This window comes from Anguilla rostrata, chromosome 9, assembly GCF_018555375.3.
Source record: "Anguilla rostrata isolate EN2019 chromosome 9, ASM1855537v3, whole genome shotgun sequence".
In the NCBI taxonomy this organism is placed as follows: domain Eukaryota; kingdom Metazoa; phylum Chordata; class Actinopteri; order Anguilliformes; family Anguillidae; genus Anguilla; species Anguilla rostrata.
This window is the reverse complement of record NC_057941.1, coordinates 28,447,877-28,471,722: the sequence shown is the minus strand read 5'-3', so window position 1 is coordinate 28,471,722 and position 23,846 is coordinate 28,447,877. Positions and strand designations below refer to the sequence as shown.

General features: G+C 40.9%; 2 protein-coding genes across 41 annotated transcripts in view; one reads left to right on the top strand and one right to left on the bottom strand.

The window, feature by feature from the left end:
• Positions 1–314: 314 nt before the first annotated feature.
• On the bottom strand, positions 315–13,838 carry si:ch211-284e13.6 (uncharacterized). Of its 3 annotated transcripts, none has more exons than XM_064351564.1 (3): positions 13,701–13,838; positions 4,173–5,167; positions 315–3,649 (listed from the first exon to the last, which is right to left on the bottom strand). In XM_064351564.1, the coding sequence occupies exons 2-3, from the start codon at positions 5,136–5,138 to the stop codon at positions 3,482–3,484; spliced, it is 1,134 nt and encodes a 377-aa protein (XP_064207634.1). In that variant the 5' UTR covers positions 5,139–5,167; positions 13,701–13,838; the 3' UTR covers positions 315–3,481. The 3 variants fall into 3 exon arrangements, with proteins under 3 accessions (XP_064207634.1, XP_064207633.1, XP_064207635.1); XM_064351563.1 differs by lacking the exon at positions 13,701–13,838 and adding an exon at positions 7,305–7,899; XM_064351565.1 differs by lacking the exon at positions 13,701–13,838 and adding an exon at positions 7,305–7,897 and having other exon boundaries at positions 315–3,688.
• Positions 13,839–13,882: 44 nt separating this feature from the next.
• The window catches only part of LOC135263479 (serine/threonine-protein kinase MARK2-like), a 49,375-nt gene continuing 39,411 nt past the window's right edge, over positions 13,883–23,846 (top strand). For 35 of the 38 annotated variants that reach the window (XM_064351533.1, XM_064351551.1, XM_064351538.1 and 32 more), the window contains exon 1: positions 14,648–14,801. In XM_064351533.1, coding sequence (XP_064207603.1) covers positions 14,751–14,801 — 51 coding nt within the window. In that variant the 5' untranslated portion in view covers positions 14,648–14,750. Of the gene's footprint in view, positions 14,024–14,647; positions 14,802–23,846 lie in introns of those variants that run through there. The other 3 variants (XM_064351545.1, XM_064351541.1, XM_064351540.1) reach the window with 3 other exon arrangements.

Below are 23,846 nucleotides of genomic sequence, written 5' to 3'. Positions count from 1 at the left end.
AAATGGTTTTTAAAATTTTTTATTTTTTTTAAACTGAATCAGATGGTGTGGAGCTGCGAGAGATGTCTGATTATAGGACTGATTATTTTTGTGATGCGGTGGTGCAATGTGACATTATGTTGGGTGTTTTTTTCCACATACAAACATGAAAATCACATGTGAAGCATCCAGAAAACACATGCATCACATGTAATTCACATTTGATTCACATTAATTTCATATGACCATGAGGTTTTTCCATGTGGTTTCTCTGTGTGCTCACAGTGTGTTTGGGCAAATTCAGTTGCCAGAATGGGACAGATTCAGGAAGACTATTGTTTCAAAAAATTATATTTAATGCGCACATAACAATGAAACATCTTAAAACAACACTAAACAAAAGCACACAATCTAGACTAAGTAAAATATGGCTGAATTACCATTGAACATATTAAAAATATAAACAAAGATAATTAGATTACGTCCTAAAGCTTGTGATTATTCTCCTCGTTTAGCTTATTGTGGAGTAAGCAAATCTCATGACTACAGAGGCACCCGATAAACTGAATAGTTTTTTCCAACACCACCAGAGCTGAAGATGCTACTGTACTGCCAACACTCCTCGAAGATTCTCAGGCTGTAGTATCTAATCAAAGCCATATGGTAAAATGTCCACCACCGATTTCCACTACTTCGTAATGCACACTGTGCACAACGACAATTTAAGAGTGCTGTAAAGATACAAAATTTGATTGATTGATTGAATATACTCCACAAAAAAGCACATAAAATCTAAATATGCGTATCCTTTTTTAAGAAGAAACATTTGGCAAAATCCTCAGATATTATGCCATACAAAATGAAAGTTTTCTTTTGTGTTTCTGACATTTGAGACATGAGAATTGTTGGTTTTTCCTCACCAGCCACACAATAAGCTAAATTAGGGCCAAAGAAACTCTAGAGAATAAAAATCTGTGTGCCCCCCAGCTGCAGCTCTGCAGTCATCTCTCCCAGTTCTCACAATTAAAATGTCTGTGCTTTTAGTAAGAGTGATTGGAAGTGATTCTCTTGCTCTCAGCATTATTGTTAGGAACCGCTTCAAAACATGGCACAAAAAGGGAGGAGGGTGGGTTAGTTTTCAGAAGGAGGGATGGCAAACGGCACTAGCAGAGCTCTCTTTAGACCAGTGATGTCCAATCTTATCCGAAAAGGGCCGACGTGGGTGCAGGTTTTTGTCTTAGCCCTGCACTACATATGATTCAACTAATTAACTAATCATGGTCTTCACCAAGACCTTTATAAGTAGAATCACGTGTCTTAGTGTTGGGCGAAAACAAAAACCTGCACCCACACCACCCCTTCATGGATAAGATTGGACACCCCTGCTCTAGACCTTTAATTTTTTGTCCCCCCTTTCCTTTTTCCCCCAATCTGGAATGCCCAAACATGCTCACGCTGCTATCCTCTATAGCAGGGATCAGCAACTCATGGTCCTCGAGGGCCGAGAACTGCTTGTTTTCCACCCTCCCTTTGCCTGGGAGTCAGGTGTGAAGACAGTCTGGCCAATCAGTAGCACTAATTACTCGAGAGAAAAGAAAACCAGGGCTGGATTTGGATTTGAGGGCCAGAGTTGATGATCCCTGCTCTATAGCAAGATGTCAACTGCTGCTTATCACACAGCAGTTCGCAAGTGGGGGGGCATGCAGACACGACCTCGCATTCTGTAGTTTTTTCATTTCCTTTTTTAGTGTATGCCTTCCGATTTTCCCAGACAGTTGTTGTGTGCAATGAAGAACCTTTTAGGTACAGAACTTTCAATGACGGCCGGCTTTACAGCATCCGGGCCTTGAGGGGTTCCTGCCTAAAGAAAGGAAATATGCAAGCAACTCCAAAGCAACTTGTACACCCTTGTTGTGTTTCCAGAGGTTATACATGCGAACGTTAATTTTATAGCTTATTCACAATTATTATTTTTATATTCTGCCGACAATTCTTTGCTTCCCAATTTTCAAGTGGTGCAAGCTCTTCTCGTCCAAGGACCAGAGATGGGGCAGCCAACCACACTGTTTTCATTGTTGCATGCCTGACGTTAGCCGAGCTACTCACAAATTGAAACTGAAGCTGTGATTGTCCAACAAAAAAACAGAACAGTTTCAGCTACACTGCCAAATCATATTTGCTCAGGCCTGAATTTATGGATTAGAAGTTGCAACGGATATTGGCTAGGGGAGAGGTCGAAGAAGGAAGGTGATCTGGTGTGCTGACATCCCATTCATTCAGAACAACTAGCCACATTGTCAATAAATCTTGGTTGTCAAAAAGTAACTGTTGAAAGTGACATCAAGTCCATTTTGTCATTTTTTCCCCCAGAAATTGGAACTGCACAAGCACAAACTGCACAAGCACCATTTTCAGTCCTGTCAATTTGTAGCTTTGAGGTTTCCTCTCTCACGCAGTGAATTTCTTCTGTCCATGTATAGTACCGATCACACTGGAAGCCACACTGTTTCTTTCTTTGGGCACAACAGTGTCAGGCTGCATGTTCCATAAGAAATAGTTCTAACCAAATATAAGATTCTCATTTTTAAAAAGTGATCAGGTAATACACAAGCATACAAGCTTTGAAGGCATAACATGGTTGTCAAGCTGCTTTGGAGTTATTTTAATTGCATATGCTTGCTTTACCACAAACCCGTGAATGGCCCAATATCTATTATTGTAAAGCTTTCAGGTCCTCAAAATCTTCTGTAAGAATCAAAGATATCCTTCATCTCACAAAAAAACTCTCTGGGCCAATGAAGAACATACATTAAAACTGAAATACTTTTTTTTATTTTTTATTTTAAATAAGAAAAAGTTAAGTATCCCCTTTAACAGGTGGACATATGAACTAGTGGGCATCACTTGAACAGGATGAGATGACATCCTAGCTGACTGAAGTCCTCCCAACGCTGGGTGATGCACACTTGGTGGGGCTGCCAGCCAAAGTCGGCACTGGCACGGTCTGGATTTGATACCTGCCTGTGTGGCCTATCCATGCAGGAGAACAGTGGCTTAACAGGATAAGCCACGAAGCAGCCTCACTCTGTAAACTTTTCATCAGCCAGCCTCACAAATTTCACAGCCATTTTGCATCATATGGCAAAAGTAAAAGGGGAACTTTACTCTAAAATCAAATTTTGATGGTAAATAGATCTGTCCACCGATAATATGGTAAAATATAAAATTAGAATTACCAAATAATAATATTATAGATAACATCCCATCCTGGAAAAGTCCCAAGTAACTGCCCAAGTTATGTGCTTTCACCACCGGGGCAACCATGCCCACTCTCAATGTATTACTGACGGATGGATGAGTCAAAGAGGGAAGTGGCACCACAACTTCTTTTCAAAAAATATTTTAACCACAGTTATTTAGGATAATTAAATTATGTGATTTCTGTTGTTATCAACAAAGTACAGTAACATTAGGGTGCAGTTTCCCTAAGGGACAGCAGGGTCTACATCTGTGCAGGACTGCCGAGGCCTTTCCTCTCGCAGGTGTTGAGTGGCTGCTGAGGCATCCGGACCTCGGTTCCTTCCCGCGCAGGGTCATCGCTCTGTTCTGCAGTCAAGGCAGGCGTGGTGTGAAGGTACTCGCGGGCAGTCAGCTGGGGAGAAAGGCGGGGCTGGGGGATGTGTCTATGGATAAGTTGTCAGTGTGACTTCTGAAAGGAGGTTTTGAAGAGGAGGGACAACACAGGAAAACAAGTGAACGATACAGTTCAGAGCGATCAACAAAAATCATCTTGGATTGTGCTTTCAGCCATCCATATTGAACTTACTGTTACCACTAGTACTGAATGTAAATTTGATCTTGAACACTACTTAATGTTCTCAAGAAAAAATTAAATGAAACCCAAGGTAAGATATTTTGTGAAAACCACATCAAGTACATTCGGATGAAAATAATATTAATTTACAGGTTGTCAATTGAATGTGGCCTGAATCGTGAATATAGCATATTCCACCACAGGTTGCCTGGAGCTTTCTTCTAATGAAATAACAAGATCAGCAGTTATTGTACCATTTTTAAGACTGTTTCCCCCAATTCAAAAGAAGAATCTTGTTTGGTACAACAATGGGCAAAAAAGTCAAGTAACCACAAATACCAGAAACAACAAAAATATTTCCTTAAGGACATGGACAGACCTTGTCTCGATGGCTTTTCTGGTGAACTCTTAACTCCTCTGGATCTGTGAACATCTTTTGGCAAAACGGACAAACTGACTCTGTAACGGTTCTCCAGAAGGACTCCTCAGGATCCTTAGAGTCTCTTAGGTCGGGTCGGCCTCCAGGCTGCATTTGGTCCGACTCCACGTCCAAAAACATTCTGTTAAGAGGGCGCTGCCTCCCTTTACCCGCCTTCATTTTGGCTGTTGCCCTGTGAGGGGCCAGGACATTATGCCTTTGGAACTCACTGCCCTTGGTAGTCCCTGTGTAGGGCTGTCCTCTGTCTGAGCTGTCAATCAGCGGTTTGGCCTCGGGCTGGCCAATGACACGCACTGAATGCTTATGAGAAGTCGTGTCTGAGGCAACCTTCTTCTGGACCGGACCAGGACTGGGCCCTGGGAGGACAGAGTCTCTGTCCCGTTTGTGCCCTGACACCAGGCTTCCCTGCTCCTGGTTGGCAGTGCCAGGTGGCCCCGCTGTTCCAGTCCCCAGCCTGAAGCCACTGCTGCCCACTGAGCGCGGCAGCCCCGAGCTCCAGCTCTCCAGGGGCGGCACAGAAAGCTGCTGGATGCAGTGGTGCAGTGAAGGGTAATCCACATACTTAAATTTCGGGACTCTCTCCGTAGTGTCCCTGGAGCCTCGGCTCGGGGGCCAACCAGCTGGGCACCTCGCCAGCCAGCTCTCTAGCGGGGGTATGGCTAATTGCTGAATACACTGGTGCAAGGAGGGGAAGTCCACGTACTGGAATTTTGGAACCTTACAAGGCACGTTGGATATGTCCTCTTTTTTCACAATGATAGGCGTTGGTTCTACGGGCACGCCCTCCTCCCCCCCCTCCTCTTGCCTGGTATGCTGGGTTTCTTTGTCCAGCTGGGGTTTTATGGGCACAGGTTTGAGCTTCAGTTCATCGGCTCCTGCTGCAGCGAAACCCCTCCACCCATCCATTGCCGGACCTCGACCACTGACACTCTGTACTGGAAATTGGAAAAAACAACAACAAAAATTTTATTACTGATTTACCGATACTCCAGGATTCCCGTGGCTTTTTTGTTGCTGCCTGGATTGCTTTTGTTCAACTGCCTGTGTACATCTGTAGGATTGAAAGCAAGCTGTCATTCTGCTTTGCTTTCATTGGTCAGCCAGTGATACTGTTGATCAAACTGGAATTATGATGCAATCAATTAAATGCAGAGTAAAAATGTGGTATTTGTTTCAGACATTGTCTGTGCCATAATATATTGTGGTGCCAGTATACTGTAATGGTTAGGGAACTTTGCTTTGGTTCAGTTCCTCGGACTAGATAAGTGTCTCTGCTAAATGGTTAAAATCTAAATATACCAAATTTGGAGCCTCCGTGGGAATAGATGTTTGAGGGGGAGGGGTTTGCAGGAGTTTTAAAATAAAAAAATAACTTTGATGCTTGAGTTGAATAAAAACCTGAAACGGAACAAAACTAAAAAATTGTGCATTGGTATATCTTGTTTGTACTAATTCTCAGATTGTATTCTATAGCTATTCTATGTAGACTTCCTCTCCAAAATCAGAAAGGGAAGGCACATCACATTCTGGTCAAAGAACAAAAAACAAAAAAAAACGGTACAGAACAATCACTCCAGTTGACTGGTATCTCCTTGGTAACAGCAACAAAAAGACAATAATAGCTGGCTGGGATGATGCCCTTCAAGAGAGAAAAGGGTACTCAGCTGGTGTTGTTTAACAGGGTGGGTTTGCCTCAAGATCAATAACCGTACAGCATTAATGATGGGAAACTAAGACCACTTTGAGATTCTGGCTGCTCACACAGCCTAGTGTCAGAGATAAAAATAGCTCAGCAGGTAAGAAGTAAGGAGGAAAAGTAGGTCAGAGCTTGACTGTTCACACAGCCAGGGGCCCACACAGCTAAATATCTGTCACACAGCACAATCTACTGGCCTTGTTACACATGCCAAGCTTGAACCAAGAAGCCCTGAAAACCACACAAACATATGCTACACTATCCAAACTTTCACAGTAACTGGTTGAATGCTATGTGGGTTGGCTCACTTGTTTTTAAACTTGATTAAAAGATTATTTTGTACTGAGAAAAATAACATGTACTTTGGTTACTTGTTAATGCAAATGTACAATATTCACTAAGTATACTGTTACTTTTAAGTACAGACCAGTGAAGCCAGACATACAAAATAATCAACTTTACCATCAATGTTGTAGTAAATATTCTATTTACTTCTACATTTGTTAGGAGAGTTGTGTCATCAGGAAGAAGACTGCTATAGCATTGGATATGAAATTATAAAGGTTTATTCTTTTAGGAGAATAGATCAAATAAGTGTACAATTACTCTGGGCTTTCAGTTTTTATTAAGCAGTTAGGATTAAATGATCATAACCGAATTATGTTGCAAACTATAAAAAAATAATCTAATACATGAATAAAGTAAAAACTAGTCATTTTTGGTTTAATTATTCATCCATACATCCGTGACAGTAAGCCAAGCCTGCCCTGGAACCGTGCCGAGATGGTGTTCCACATTTGCTCGCACTATGTTGTTGTACAGAGGAATTGGGTCACGCGCGATGGCCTACATTTCAAGGGTTTGTTGTCTTGGTTTTTCCCTCACCACATATATCTGGGCTAGCCCCGCCCACCCTCTCTGCATTACTCGTGCTATTATAACTGGTCCACTGCTTCTACCGCCGTACAAACGAATCGCGCACAAAGTTATCTGAAGTCAGCTGAGCTAAAAGTAACAAATTATTTTTATCTCAAAAATTTTATATGAAATTCAATTTTCAGTTCATAACTTGTCTAGTTAGCAAACAGAATAGGCACGGTTGTCGTCAAAAATAGCCGACTACTTTAATGGCAATTAATGACGTAGCCTAATATTATTAAATGTTATTGATAAATCATAATTTATTTCAGACATCATAGCTCTTTCGCTAACAACAGTAACAACGAGCTAAAATGACCGGCCAATTAATACTGATAGACGAGCTAATAAGGTTAAACAAGCAAGACTATAGCTACACGCATGACTGTACATCTGCGGGTAGATAAGATATGCTAAGATTTTTCTAAATCAAACATTTTATATTTTAACAGGTTTACCTTAATGTTATCGTGGTTCCTGGAACTCTGTGGAATGCGCAATAACTCCTCTCCAGGTTGATGCCGTGATCTGCATGCTTTGCAATGCAATTTAAGCTGAAAAGCAAGACAGCTATACACGTTTTGTTTTACGAGAAAACAGCAGATAGCGTATGTGTTCTGGTTGGAGAGGACAAGGCAAATTTAGGTATGAACCAGTAGATTTCCTGTGCATAACAGCCTAAGTTTATTCTGAAACGGTATTCGTAACACTTCCACGAAAGAAGCGATACACAATATGGCTAGCGTTTTCGGTCGGGATACCACCGATTGAACTCCGAAACGAATACAGCAGCAGCTAATAGATACAGTCGGCAAAGGCACGCCCACAAAAACGTCCAGTTCCAACCCCCGAGGGGAAAATTTGGCGAACTTTCCGTAGGAAATCAACGAAGCAGCCAATTGTCGATCTTCAAATTAAGACAAAATCTAGTAATCTGGTAAATAAATCGCAATTTTAAAAATGCCAAGAAATTACAGTGTGTCTTACTACACGGCAAACAGATTTAAATGTTAGTCTTTGGATGTTCCGATATACACCCACGCACCCTCCCCGTGTCACGCTTCTGTCCAATCCCAAAAGCGAAGAGGCTGAATAGGCGGGGTGCGTATGTCCTACTTTTAGTCCAATTGCAATGCAGTCTGTTTAACGAGTGACAAGTTAGCATCCGAGAGAAAGTAAGATGCCAATCTTGTGCTGCCAGTAATTATACGGTAGTGCCTTTGTTATTTGACCAAATTTCGCTGCATATGAATTAACTGACTGATATTGATAACCTAGGTAGGCTATGATACACTATCTCACCTGAGATTCAAACTTCATTTTCAGGTCACAGGTATGCTTTCCTGATCAGGATTCCAAAGTAAATAGGCCATTGGCCATTTTAAATAATTGAATGTCCCTACTACTTTAGTACTCACTGAATGATTACGTCTATCTATAGATAATAGATTATCACAAAAGATTACATTGTGACTATAAAAGTTAACCAAGCTGAAAAATCAAGGAAAATCAGTAAGATGGCCATTGTACACTCACTTAGCCTATGTCATTTAAAACACTGGTCAACACCCATTGTTTTGAAATGTATACAGTACTGTAGTTAGGATTATCTTCTTTGAATATGCTTTCTATGAATTAAGAGTCCTCTAATAAGCAAGGTTGTGCTCTTGCATCCTTATCATGCAGATAAAGCTTCCAAATGCCACAACTCTCCGTATGGATCTGAGGTGATTAGGATGAGTATGTATGAGGCTTTAATACAGTTTTTCATCCCTTATGGGATTCCCCATGGGCTCCCAATCTATTTAGTATTGAGAAAATGATCTCCTTTGGCTTGTTGAGAACAACAACCATACTTCGGGTTTCTTTTTCTTGAGAGACCAGGAGAGCTTGATGTTGGAGCACCCTCTAACTCAGCCATTGTGCCCTAGTTTGCCTCAACAGTACATAAAATTGCTTCAAATGGCTGGATCAAACAAATATAGTTCAAATTTAAGTTAGACTGATGTATAGACCACAATCCTAACCGGACATTTTGTTTGTTTATGCCCACATCTTTCTGACGTTTGGCCTATTGCTTATATCATGGGACCACTTCTGACAGGTGAGTTCAGCTCCTTTACCTACTAGTACACATGCATCAAAAGCACTCAGAGCAGCCATGTGCTCTATAGTTCAGGATCAAATTCCTGACGTTGTAAATAGTATGGGCTGGTAGCCTAGCAAACCAGGTGTATCATTTGACAGAAATTGTGAGATACTTTATTACAGCATACTAAACACAGCACAACAACAGAAACAAAGAGGCAGTTCTAAAGAGGCAGCTACCGCACAAAAATAAATGCAATCTATTTATCACAAATTTTTACAGAGAATCTTCATGGCAGTATCATTAGCTAAATAAAGTTTTGATTAAAGATTTATCTGACATTTGCCCTGAACTTTGATTTACAAGTAAACACAAATGCACTTTTTCTTCACAAACTCAGTTCTGTAAATAATTTTTAGTGACTGCTGAAATTGCCAAAATGAGTTTGTGAAGGGAAAAAGAACAATTTATGTATTTATTTATTTAATTTCATTTCACATGAAAACTAGTGCTGAGAATAATCTACATAATAAGTAATATCTATAAATCTAGCACTTGAGTATATGTTGCAAGTATTTAGCTACCTGCCAATGGACATACAAAACTTCACAGTGGTGATGCACAGGCCAGTACTCTCAAATTGCATTCAAGCTGGGAAGAGATCTCTGTTATTTTGTTCTTCAAACAAAAAAGATATCAACATGTGCAACGTACCAAGCTATTCCTGTTAATTCCAGGCCTCTGGTATATTGTTGTAGCATGGAGACACATAGCATTTCCAAATTATTGTTCTAAATAAGGTATTGATAATATATATATATAAATCTGATCACCATCCTGTTTATTGTCAAGGGCCATCATTTGATACAAATAAAATGCAGTGTGATTTCCAAACCCACTGTATAACAATTTGCTTTGAAGTAATCTTTCTTCATCTAAGGACATCAATTGGTTTTCACCAAAATGTCAGTTCATTTACTCTGAAGACAGTGCAGTACAGAACTCTATCCCTAGATGGAGCCGTTTAGATGTTTCTACACCTGCAGAGACATTCTCAATTTAACTAGCATAATTATTGTACAATAAAGATTTTCCTGCATCTTCAACACCAGCACTGACCCAACACACTCCACTACACCTTCTGGACACAAAAATTGTGCCTCAAATTATACTGATAAATTTACTGACAAATTTTGCAGTATGTGAATGTATAGGCCTATCAAACCCAGCATGGTGACATTCTTTAGTTTATGATAAGCTGTAATTCACAAAAATGCTATTTGTGAATCAAATTAATTGTGCACTTGCAATTAAATAGTATTTATTTTTAGATACGTATTGTCATTGTCAGGCAAGTGTTGTGATAACCAAGAGGTACTTGATTTGATGATGGTGTATGCCTTCTGACTCTGAATGCAATCTCCACATAATACACAAACCAAGTCATTGCGTTTGTGAAAATCCAAACTCAGGAACAGTGAGAACACTAATGCCTGTTAGTCATCCCTTAACTTAATTTTGCACAGCTTTATTGGCAGCCTAAACAGCAGTTTCTGAATGTAACATATTGCAGTACACTAAATAAAGCTGCTACTTGTCTCATATTCATCTTCTGATCATAAATCCAAATGCCTGTGACAGTATTCTAGAATGTCCATGATTACACTGGAGTTTTCCATAATTAGTCTATACTTTAAACTACTTTCTGGAGACCCAGATTATATGCATATCAGATATCAAGAGGTTTTACTGTAGCATTTCTGAGACTATTATATTATAACTATATGTAGGCATATAAGGCAAAACTACATTTGAGAGACCATTATGAATTTTTCATGATTAGTCTACAATTCCACCAGATTTGTGATGAGCAAGGCCAAGGCTATGCATATAGTCTATATTCGGACATATGAGATTACAGTTATTTTTCTCCAAATTGCTTCAGTAAAACCTCTTCATATTCGGTATGGATATACAATGCGCCTTGCTCGTCACAGATAAGGTGAAAGTGTGAACTCATTATCTAAAGATCCTGTGTAATGGAATCATAGACTTACCATATATGCCCATAATATACAGTTATACCAATCATGGTCATATCTCAAAATTGCACAGTAGATAAGCTTAATATTTGCCATGTATATTGCCTGGCCCTTCCTCATTACAAATCAGGTGAAGCTGTCAACTAATTATGGGTAAATTATGTGGAAGGTACTCTTAAGAATTGTGTTGTCATATGCCAAAATATAGTTATAATGAATTTCAATGGTCATACCTCAAAATGCTACAGCAAAACATCTTCATATTAGATATGCATATAGCCTGGGCCTTTCTCATCAGAAATCAGTTCAAAGTTTTGACCTATGGTCCAGTGTAATAGATTCTCAAAATTAGTGTGGCAATATATGCCTGTATAGTTATAATGACACAAAATTTTATTATCTTCAAAATGCTGCATTAAAACATTTTCCTATTTGCCATCCATACATTCCGGACCTTGGTTATCACAAATCCAATGAAAGTGCAGACTAATTATGGGTAAACTTTATAGAATATGCCTTCAAATTTTGTATGGTCCTCTATCCCTATAGACAGTGACATTAATGGTCTTTCTGCTTGGCCAAAATATTTAACTGCTAATTTTAACAGGCTTCTTGGCAAGAAATCACTCTTCATGTCTTTTTTCCCAAAAGTGTGTTGCCCAAAGACGTCTTGTTTGCAAGCGGCCACTATTCTCAGAATAGATGAGCACATAAATTTTACAAGTGGATAGTCTGACCATGCTTTTTCAAAGAACAAATAGCTTGACCCCATTTCTGTGCTTGGGGAAAGCACCAAGAAACCTTGCCACTTACGAGCCCTTGAGTAAAGTACATGGAGGACCTCTTAGGTCTTCCTGGGACTTTACGAACGGTGACAAAAGGGGTCAAAATAATTCCACTCCATGTTAGGTCTCTGTGGATTCCAAGATATCCACAATACTGGACTGTTGGAAGTGGTTACTACATTGTTTGGACAAGTTAATGAATGATTGTTAACGAATTATTCTTAATAATGATTTTAGTCTAGTGGTTCTCAAAAGCCGCTTTTCCATCGCATGGTACCGGCTCAACTCGACTCAACTTTTTTGGTTTTCCATCGGGCAAAAGTTGTGGATAGTACCTCATACTGGTACTTTTTTTGGTATCACCTCTGTCGAGGTTCCAAGCGAGCTGAGGCGATACCAAAAGGTGACGTGAAAACAGTGCAGACCACTGATTTGTCAGAGCAACGCGTTTCATGCGGCGTCGCTATGACGACCAGCTACATTGACGGGGGTACTATCTGCAGTGGAAAACGAAGTACCTGGTACCAAAAGCAAGTAGAGTCGAGTAAAGTCGAGTCGAATTGAGCCGGTACCATGCGGTGGAAAAACGGCTAAACTGTCCTGGGGCCCCTGTGCATGCAGTTTTCATTGCACCCAACACTGCAATTCCAGAATTTTAATAAGGTGTTTATTATTATTATTATTATTATTATTATTATTATTATTATTATTATTATTTAAATATGGAAGCACCTCATGGACTTGACTTGTAACTCACTCACTCAGTTTTAGCAGGCTGAAGATTCTCCACAAGGGGAAGCTATTAGCACTCAAGTACCTGAAATTGGTGAGAGCAGTGCCCCACATCTATGACACTGTGTGTCCTTGTTCTTAAACCACATTATGTTAGAACTGATGGTGCATGCCATGAATAATAAAAGTCCAAAAAAAATGTTTTTGAATGTTTTATGTGATAAAATAAAACACATGGTTGCACACAACTAACCATCTGGTAGATTAAAAATCAAAGCAAATGAAAACATTGTATTAAACCCTGCATAATATTAATACAGAAAAAACTTAAACACATGTTAAACAGCCTAATTAGGAGCCTATTGATTCCGCTCAGTCTTTAATTTGATCAGTTAAAAAAAATGGGATACCTCTTTGTAGTCAATGGGCCGCATTGAACCAACCGTTCTTATGAAGAATTTTCTTCTTAAAGCCCACTTATGCAGTTTTCACGAAGATTCTGACATTCACCAATGTTTTCTTATTTGGGATTTGTTCTTAGGTAAGAACAGAATCTACACACACTCAAGAGCACACTTACGCACATTTGAGTGCTGACATGTTTGTGAAGAATAATTGGTAATTGCATTTTCTTCAATTCTACAATTCTACTGTTGTATAATATTATAGAATTTAAATTACAATAATATTTTTATCGTTTATAATATTTTTTAATAATTATTTTCATTAATTTTCATTCATTTTTAGGACAATGGGATTCATCATTATAAGAACACGATTGCGAACAATTGCTGCGGTTTAAGAACACGTCGTGAATCTGACGTAGACTTTTCTTAGTACCTTTCTCGAGAATAAATTTAAGAAAAAACTTAGGAAGATATTCGTGAATGAGGCCCAATGTTTGCAAAATAGCACAATAAGCACAATATCAACATGGGACGTTTATTCTTAATGTTTATGCATAGCTATTTCCGCCAAAAATGTGGCTTAAGATGGTAAATAATCTGAAAATCATTAAAGAAAAAATAACAACTAGTTAAAATTCTAGAATTGAAATTATGGCCTCAAGACCCAGTAACCACTGTAGGATTCAGCTGGAGTGCTGTCCAAAGTCGGTCGCCCGAGTGACACCGACCGTTTCCGAAGATCAGCTAACATACAACGCGTACACTCTCCTCCCCTCACACTCCTCGGCGGCCATGTTACCTGGTGCTTGTTCCGGTACCACGCTAGCTAGCCTAGCGAGCAAGATTCAGAACAGCAGTGTCGCCTTTCGTGCACAGGAGCGGCCGTCGTTCACCTCCAAAGATTAGCCGATCCACAGCCCACTCAATCACCGAGGAGGCAGTGAACGGGACGGAACCTTATCGGATTCTTTCAGAAACATTGGCTTACACCCAATCACAGCCTCTTCCGCCTCATTACTGCAACACGACGTTTTTTCGGTTTAGCAAGCTAGCTCTTTAGCCAGGAAAGCTGGTCGACTTTTCTTTTTGTTTTCGTATTCGTGCGTTTTGCACTATTTTTCGGTAAGTTACGGGTAGCCCATTTGTTAGGCCATACTGGATTTTTGGCTTCTGTGAATTATAGTTAATTCTCCACATTTGGGTTATGATTGGCTAAATGGGCAACTATAGCTAGGGCTAACTGATTGGCTTTGTTTTGTTATTCTATTGGCGATGGTGGGTCAAGTTCCACTAGGGCTGGCCTAAAGTGTGAATCCCCAGGCTCGAGTTGAAGACTTTACCGGGAAATGCGTTCTGCTGTAGCATATGCTTACTTCTGACACACAAGTAATGTTAGCTTACTAGCTAAAGTATTATTTTCCCGGATACTAAACTCTTTCGTTTTCCTCTACAAGGAATGGACAACTAATAGCTTAGCTACACAGATGTAACCACAACAATCTGATTTTATCAAGTTCCCTGGATGTGTTTATCTTTCTGATCAAGTTAGCAATCCGGTAACTAGCTAACAATAGCTGGGCCATATATTTTGTAATTACAAGATAGCTATGTCCATTTTCACTGACGGTTGAAAAAAAACTTCAGTGAGCTGGCTATTAGCTAGCAATCGCCTCACCACGGACACGGACGGCTACCAGCAAGATACTAATGAGGATTTCAACTTGTTGATCACCTTATAGTTGCCAGCTTTCAACTTTTTTCCAGACTGACATTGCAAACAAATGTGCGTCAGATTCTGAATTTCAGTTTCGTGACCCCATTGCCCCCTCCCTTTTGAGAATTTCTTAAAATGTCAGCACGGACGCCATTGTTAACAGTCAATGAGCATTCGTCAGACCAGGTAAGACTAACGCCTTTGCTAGCTGATGATGATATGAATAAGAACTGAAAGTGTCTTTGGCTGCTTGTTGGCTTGTTTGAGAGACTGATAACGAATTTGCTCACAAGCCTCTACTTGACTATGTTAACTAACGTTAGTTGCTATTTGTCGTGTTGGATATAAATCCTGCTTATTGAATTACATAGGTTGCGAGTGATATCTGGCTTGATAACATGTCTAAGTCGTTGCACCACAACATTAGACTAATGGAGTATTAACTGGAAGCACAGCAGATAATGTTTTTAACTAGGCTAACTGGTCTAGCTAACAAACCTCGTAACCATCTAGATTTTGGTGTCAGGCAAGTAGCGAACTAGCTAACGTTACTCAAACGTGGTGGGTCTAAACACACCACGTTACTTGTCGGTATTTAGCTAGCAAGTTGGTGTGTTAGGAGGTAGCTAAGCTGTGTTTTTATTGTGTTTTGGTTACGCTTCCTGTTCTGCTTTTTTCTTTTGACAAGCTTAGCTACTCTTAGCTAACTACCAACCTGACGTTAATTATCTAGTGCGATTTAGCTCCAGCTTTGACTTGACTGACTAGATCATCTTGGTACAGACTACATCAGTTACCAAGACATTTGTTTACAACATTATTATTTGATTGATTGATTTGACCGAGTTGAAGTTGGCTAACCTCAGCTAGCTCTATCTTGAAACGCTGCAGTAGCTAGCTAGCTATCGTTAGCTGCCATGCAGTGTATGACTATCATTTTGCCACAGGTCGTGTGGTTACCGAAATAGCATCTGCAAACATGTAAGTTGGTGATCAACGTCAAGTTAACGTTATATGGCTATATAAAATTTGTTTTATATGGAATGCAATGTTTTTTTTAATGCTAGCTACCGTTATTCGTTGGTTGCTTCGAATCTTATTTCCCTCTGGTAAAAAACAAAACAAAAACACTGCAAGATAATTGATGTATATACCAGCTAATTTAATTTAAACGTTACCTAGAACTGTGGATCCCAATGACTCGTGTAACGTTATGGAAAAGCCCATGTTCTATAAAAGAAATAACCGTAGCAACGCTGTACTGTAATCCGTAAAATACCTATGTCAGACTCAGGAGTGTAGACGGAGCTCGAGTTATGCTTTGGAAACGGGACCGACGCTTGTGGCTATAGTCTTCACCTAGGGTTAGCTATTGGATTTTGCTCGTTTCGAAAGAGTCTTTAAAAAGCTCAAGGTGGTTAATTCTGCGGGCCGATAAAGTATACAGTCTGCCGAGTTTGTGGCTTTCTCCTGTTTGCGTCGTGCATGATGTCAATATTACCAACCACTTCTATCCCAGTTCGTCAGCGGGTCAGGGATTTTTTTTCTACTGTAAGGTGCCAGTCTAGCTTGCAGTGAACCGCAGTGTAAACAGCTGGCATTTATAGTCTTTTAACAGTGACACGCCATTTCTGCGTCTTGTCTTTGAGTATTTGTATACTGGAGTACACCCCAAGGCAGCGGAGTGCGTTTCGTTCCTGGCAGGTTCACATGAGTTAAATATAGTCCACTAAAATCCCAACATAGAACTACTTAAGAACTGTACCTAGACCTGCCAGAAAACAAACAAGATAGTATTTTTTAAAATAAGTGTAGAGTAACTAAGATTAACACACAGTTTACAGTAAAGGTCAAGGATTTTGAAAATAGTTCTGGTTTGTGATCAGTTATCTAGATGTATGCTAACGTCTTGGACATAACGTTATTGTCATGACCTCAGCCATCACTTCAAAGTGAACGCAACGACTGTACTAAGAAACATGAGGACAAAGCTTTTTAGCACTGATGCATGACAAGCTCCTGGTTTCTAAATCTGTCTCTCAGTTGAACCAGGGTGCAGTATCTGTGCACATCAAGTGTGCATTCAGTATCGCTGAAGAAAATGGCTCAGTAAAGTCATATGTATATGATTGCTATTGGACAATTTTACTGTTAATTATGTCAATGTAAAATGTTTCTTTTTGAAGCTCTGGTTGTCAATAAGACAATAACTTGGTTTATAGCAAAGCTATTCTGAATATTGGCAAGACTAAGAGACATTGTTGGATAATAGCTGTGTAAAAACACAGGCATACATACTTTTTTGTTTTTGTGAGGTGTTTATTCAGCCATACAGGGGATGTGCCCAAGCACAGCTTAATATATAAGGATTTTGAGCCTGTTCCACAGGCACTGGAACTCAGGTTTCACTGTGCACTTTATGACCACAACAACTGTTCTGAGTTTATTATCTCATCTGACACTGATGCTTACCCAAGGCATTATTAGTGAAAAGAGCAGAGACTGATCTGGGGCAGGATGTTGTGCTGGGGGCAGCAGGTGTCCTCTCTCTCCCTCTCCTTACCTCTCACTCTCTCTCTCCCTACCTCTCCTCTCTCTCTCCCTCCCTCTCTCCGTCTCCCTCTCCGTCTCCCTCTCTCTCTCCCTCTCTCTCTCTCTCTCACATTCTCTCTCAAAACCAGCCTTTCTGGATGAGCTGGGTGTGGGAGGAGTGCAGACAGGATTGTCGGTGCTCTCCATTTTGTTGGTACATCAAGGCCCTTTGTGTGCGTGTGAGAGAAGGAAAGACACTGGTGACATGTTTGTGGTTTGGGTGTCATATTTGTGATGACACGTTTGGGTTCATACCTTTTGTTGTAAGCAGCGGGTCTTAAGAGCACTTTTATTCACCATGATTTGGTCATTCAGACCTTAGACGTGGTAACTGAATCTTGCCAGTCATACATTTGGTCTCTCTGTTCCTCCTTTTAAGTTGTATTTTCTCCATCCCCCTCTCTCATGCACACTCGGTTATAAATAGCTGATGAGGGGTGTGAGAGGAGAGTGGTTGCTTTAGAAGCTTGTGTTGACTCTCCTCCTTCTCGTCACTTTCTTTGAAATGTAGATCCCCGCCCCCCTCGTCTCAAGCTGACCATCAGTTCTCGCTCCGTGCCTCCTATTCTAGCCTTTGAAACAGATGGTGATATTCTGTCTTTCTGGTGTTTCCTGGAAAAAAAAAGATAAAAACAGCCCGCAAATATAATAGGATGGAGCTGAATGTGAAGTAGTGTCTCCCAGTGCTCACTGCTCACATAATTACCCAGGCCTCTGTCCCTGCTCTTTCTCAATCTGACTATTTTTCTGTACTTTGAGGACATTGGACACTCCTTTTAATGAAGCAAAATAAAAGAAAACTGTTTAAGGCTAGCGGCTAGTGTTTCCATCTCACCTGCCCCTCCAGGTGGGAGGGTTTTTTATTTTTTTTTGCGTCTTAACTCCGATTCAACACGGTACTTTGAAAAATATGGAGATAAAGGGGCAAGCAATAGCTGCAATCTGCTTGTGAAGTTGACCCAAGATGGAAATTTTTTTTGTTCACCTCTCCTTGCTCCAAGGGTAAAATCTATCCACCTCCGGAGGTTGCCAGGTTTCCCACTAAGCATAACTCATATTTCACCAGTAGTAGAACTCGAAAAACACAAATAGTCAGTGTGCCGTGACAATAGAACCCTTTAATTTAGCTTGGATTCTATCTCGGAGTTTGATCTTTTCGTTGCATACTACTACACACACTAACCTATAGCTCAATAATTCTGCATGAGTGAAAAGGGGATTTGTAGGCCCGTGTGTCAATATCAGGGACCAGGAAGTAGTTCTTTTAAACATACAGTTTTGCAGCTTAGATTTTTTTCTCCCTATTCTTCCTCGGCCTTTGGTGTTTTTTATTGAAGTAGAAAGTGGCGCAATGGTCAGCTTGTGCAGTTTTGGGAGTAGGGGTCTGACATTTTATATTTTTCTTTACCCCATACCAAGCTGGTTTGTCCTTGCAATTGCGCGAGTACTTTTTTCTGCTATTCTGGGAAACAGACAAAAATAGAATAGGCTGTATTTTAGAAATAGTCGCCTAGGATGGCAAAACATTTAACTTTAAGCCTGTAATTTTGTGTCTCTCGTGTGCAGCGCACTCAAGGCGACGGGGGACAACAGCGATAAAATAAGATGTATTGTGGGAAAAAAATGCACAAAATGATGTTAACAGTCTCTTCCGCTTGTCAGTGGTTCCAAAACAATTAAAAACAAGAGCGTGTGACAAGAACACAAATGCGTGATGCCCGCAGGAGAAAATGTGTGAGTCTCCCCCACTACACCTGTGTGTGCAACTGGTTTACAGATATTAAGTGTGCTGCAAGAGCTAGACTATTGATGATTTTTAGGCTATCTTTTATTGTGACATCAGTGTGACATTTTTAAATGAATACTGATTAAAGAATTAAATGCAAAAACTTTATTTTAGGCCAAGAAAATTCCAAATGCATGTATAAATGTGTGATTGTATGTTTCTTTTGCTTTTCTTATCACAGTCATACTTAGTGAATTTTTCTGTTTTAATTGTGTTCATCCTGTCTCTAGTTAGCTAGCTTTAAATTAGCCTGGCTGAATACTGCTAGGATGCTGGTTAATGAAACAAACTATTGATAAAATATGAAAACACATTTTTGACATTTCAACATTTTAGCTAGGTTACGGACAATATTCAGATTGGCATTTCTTGTGTGATATTTCTCACATGAGAATAATAAAAGATTACAACTGATGAGCTGTGTCGGGATATTAGTGGCTACCCCTTAGCATATGAATGCCTTCGTTACAAGACGGAGCGACATAATAAATGGACACTATTAATTTGAAGTCGGTTGGTGGCAGCTGGGAGGGTGCTAAATTTGAATATACTGCATACGTGTGGGAAAATATACGTAAAACCTAGAACACACACACAAAATTTCCTGCCAAGTGCTCATTTACTTGACTAAACAGTCCCACCCTGTGTAGGGAGGAGGTTTCTTGGGGGCAGGGGTAGAGAGAGATTGGGGATAGAGAGGGGGAGAGTTCAGCTGGTGTCTATTTGTGTTCCTGGCTGTCTCTTCCTTCTCTGGAAATAGGCACGGTGGGATATTTATAACCTGATGAATGACCCACAGGCTTGCCCACACCTCCTTTATCTGTCCCTCCTTCTTTCAGTCTTTCCCTTCTGTTTACCTCCCTGTACCTCGCTGTTTAAAAAAGATTTTCTTTTGTCATTTCTGAAATGTCAATTGACAGGGCAGTGTTGAAAATGCCAAATTTTGTTGAGATTAGGTTGGGGTTTTCCCCAAAGCCCTGTTATTTGTGTACAGTACAGGGTAGCATACTCTTTTTTGTTCCTCGTGCTGCCATAAATGTACGCCACCACCTCAAATGGGTTATTTACCTGAAAACTGAAAACAAGCTGCTTGAAATCCTCAAGCCAACAGGGCAGGCATAGTGAATGGTTTTAACGATTATGCCTACATATTTGAGCCCTTGTGGACTTAGTGTGTTGCAACAGTGTCATTTTACATTGTCACTGTGGGATGGTTGTGTAGCTGGTGGTTGTCTGGCTGTCTGCGAGTTTGTGTGCACATGTGTACGTGTGTGTGCATAAGGAGGGGTGTGTTTTTTATACTCTTCTGCTTGAACAGTGTCTCTTTGTAAATGCCTGCTTGCCAATGTACAGTACAGGCCAAAAGTATTAGGCCACCTGAGGTTTAAAAAAATAAAAATAAATGTAGGTAGAGAGGAATTCCGTTAATATATGCACATTTATTGAATTACAAACCAAAGTGTAAACTTTTTTTTTCTGTTTCTACCTCCAGTAACATAAAAAGACGAATTTTACTTAAAATAATCTTGGACACAGCTTTCCTCAAAATAGCCTCCTTTGGCTTTAATTACAATTAAACAAATTATTGTAAGTCTATAAAATAATTGAATGTGTTGTGCCAAGTAAACATGTTGTGACATGAAGGTTATTTCCAGTGAGAAATTGCAAATCAGCTTAATATTTCCAGGTGCAGTGTTCAGTACACGCTCAGAAGTGTCCAACTGATGGGTTGTAATTTTGACAGGAGAAGACCTGGAAGATAAAGAGGCAGGAGGTAAATATTTTGTGTTGTCTAGCAAAAGAATTCGTAAAACTGCACCACAACTATAGGAAGAACTCAGTGCAACTAGAGAGAAGTCAGTTTCCCTGAGCTACGATGAAATGGCAGCTACGATCTGCTGGTCTAAAAGGATGTGTATCTGCAAAAAAAGCTCTTGGTACATGCTGTTAACAAGAAGAAAAGACCCCAGTGGGCCAAGCACCATCAACACTGGACTAAGAGTGATTGGGAAAAGACAGATGCGCATCCATTTAGACCAGCGGATCATAGTTACCGTTTCACTGTAGTCACGGAAACTAACTTCTCTCTGGTTGCGTTGAGTTCTTTCTGTAGTTGTGGTGCAGTTGTACGGCTGTTTCTTTTGCTAGACACCACAGGATATTTGTCATCTGCATCTGATGTTATCCTTCTTCTTCCCGCTCTTCTCCTGTTAACATTACTTCCCATCAGCTGGACCCTGGAGTGTGTACTGAACACTGCACCAGGAACACTGCAGTTTCTCCCTGGGAATAACCTTGCCGCAATATGTATATTTGGCTCTGCGCATCTAAGCCTAACTCCTCCTTCTTTGCCATGCTTCTTTCAACTTTCGTGCCTATTTTGACCACCTTCAAACGACGACTGAAGACTCACCTCTTCAGGCTGCACCTCTCCCCATCCCTCCCTACCTCCCTGTAGTCTCTAATTGACTATGTAGTCTTAGGGTTGTAGCTAGGTAAGCTGTTTATCTTAGTTGACTTAGTTATTGAACCTGTACCTACTCAACTATTGCTTGTTTTATTTGCATACACTGCTTTGTTGCTGTTTTTGTTCTGTTAATCAGATTAACCTACAGGGTCGAAGTTAAACTATGCGGTCGTTCCCTGCACTTGGAACTGTACTTCCCTCTAGGGTTTTCAACACACTTGTTCCTGGTTATGGTTATACACTTTGTTGTACGTCGCTCTGGATGAGAGCGTCTGCCAAATGCCTGTAATGTAATGTAATGTATTTTATTTACACTACAGGCCAATGGTATTAGGCTTCCTGCAGTTAAAAAAAAAAATCTGGATAAGTTTTAAGTAGATAAGATTTCAGTCAATTTAACTAACCCTTCGTCTCCCTCCCACCCCGACCTCCCAAATCATCAGATAGGCTTCCACTAATTTGTTTAATTTTAATTAAGGTCCAAAGGGGCTATTTTAAGGATAGTTTAACTGAATTATTCTCTACCTAAAGAAAACCACCACTGATGGCCTTATATTTTGGCCTGTACTGTATGTGTACGTTTATGTGTAACCAGTCCATCAGATTGCTCAGTGAGTTGATTCAATTTTTGTTATGATTGCTGAGAGTGGTAAAACAGAGTAAACAAGAGGAAGGAAGAGAGACAGGACTGCAGGTCTACATAGCATTACAGGGCAGTGTGGAGCAACAGGTCTCCATGGCAACACTGTCATGGCAACCAACAGGCGTTCGCCTTCCCCCTCTCCGTCCTCACCCCTCGTGCTTTCCCACGCAGCCGCTCACTTGAAAAACAGGAGTAACTTGACAGTAATGCGCCGCCATGTTTAAACGTGTCGGACCGTTGGTGTCGCTTAGACGAGGACTGTCGTCACTCTCGCAAAGCATTGTGGCCCCCGTGCTGCGGCAGTCCCTCATCTTCCTCACTTTCCGAGAGGAGTTTGGTTTGTCCATGCCGACAGCGGCTAGAAACGCATTTTCCGGTTTGCCTGCTCAGACGCAGCTCGAAGAAAACTGCAATGTGATTGGAAGTACATAACAGTCGTTTTCTCTTGTTTCCGTGGCAACAAGAGCTAATTTTTCTCAGATTCTGCAGGCCGAGGGAAGCCAGGCAGGCAGGCAGGTGGAGGTGAACTGGGGAGGGCTCACACTTCAGAAGACGCGGTGTGCAGATGGAAGTGTGGAGGAAGCCAGCTGTGTGCGTGGGCGACGAGGGGCGGGTGAGGGAAGTATGAGGAACAAATAAAGACGTCGGAGAGACCGATATTGAGAGAGAGAAAAAAGGAAGGAAGGACAGAGTTGTGCAACCGGTAGTACCAGTTCACCTGCTGCCTACAGTCAGCATGTGTACGTGTGTCAGTTGGAACATGTTTAAATGACTGTTTGTTCCTTATCTTCAACTGCCAGCCTGTGCTGTGATGCAAAGGGGTAGTTGCTGATAAAGCTGCCTGTAAGCTTTTGATTGGTGCTTGCATATTCACGCGTTTAATCGATTGTGAGATTTCATTTGAGCAGTCGAGCGCCCTGGGTTTCTAGCAGAAAAAGCCGCCGGGGTTGTTTATCTTGTGTGTGCGGTTGTGTTTCGGTGACCCACACCTCGGCTCGTTCCGGTTACTGTTTGCTGGAGGTCTGCTGGTTTGGTGCGGAATGGGTGGATGTGGTGGAGAGAGGGAGCAGCACTGATTTGCTCAGTGCTTAGCTGTTACATAAGAGCGGCCCGGGCCCTCCGAGACGTGCCCGCGCGGCTGGCGTGGCTGTTCCCGCTCCCGCGTCGCCTGCGTATCTGACAAACACGCTCCGCCATCCACAGGAAGGAACCGCCATCGCGACCGCGCGCTCGCCCACGCTCGCTCACCCGGCCGAAGTGAGCTCGTTTTACCAGGTTTGAGAATGGAACGTGTGAGAGTTTTCTACCCTGCCCTAACTTAAAGGAGAAAGGCCCCAGCAGAATCGATGCTCAAATCCATCAGGGACCGTACTTCGTTTTTTTCTATTTGTATGAATGTCTGAATGTTGTAGAAAATCATCCCTTAAAAACGGCACAAAATTAGAAACAGCTTGGCTATTGGACTTTCTCAGGCATTACAAATATCACAATGTGGTGGTCACCTTTAGTTGGATTTTACATGGTCATAATTTAGCATATTCTATGATGTGTTTTAGGCCCTAATTATTTTTCAGTGGTGGGGAGGTCATTTTTCCATAAGGGGGCTGGGCATATTTATATATTATAAAATGACCCAGGGGTCATTTTTCTATATGGAGAAGTGACCCTCAGTTCAGTTTTTCATGGGGTCAGATTTCTATGACATTGGCTTTTGGCGAATTTGACTTGTCGAGAAACTACCGG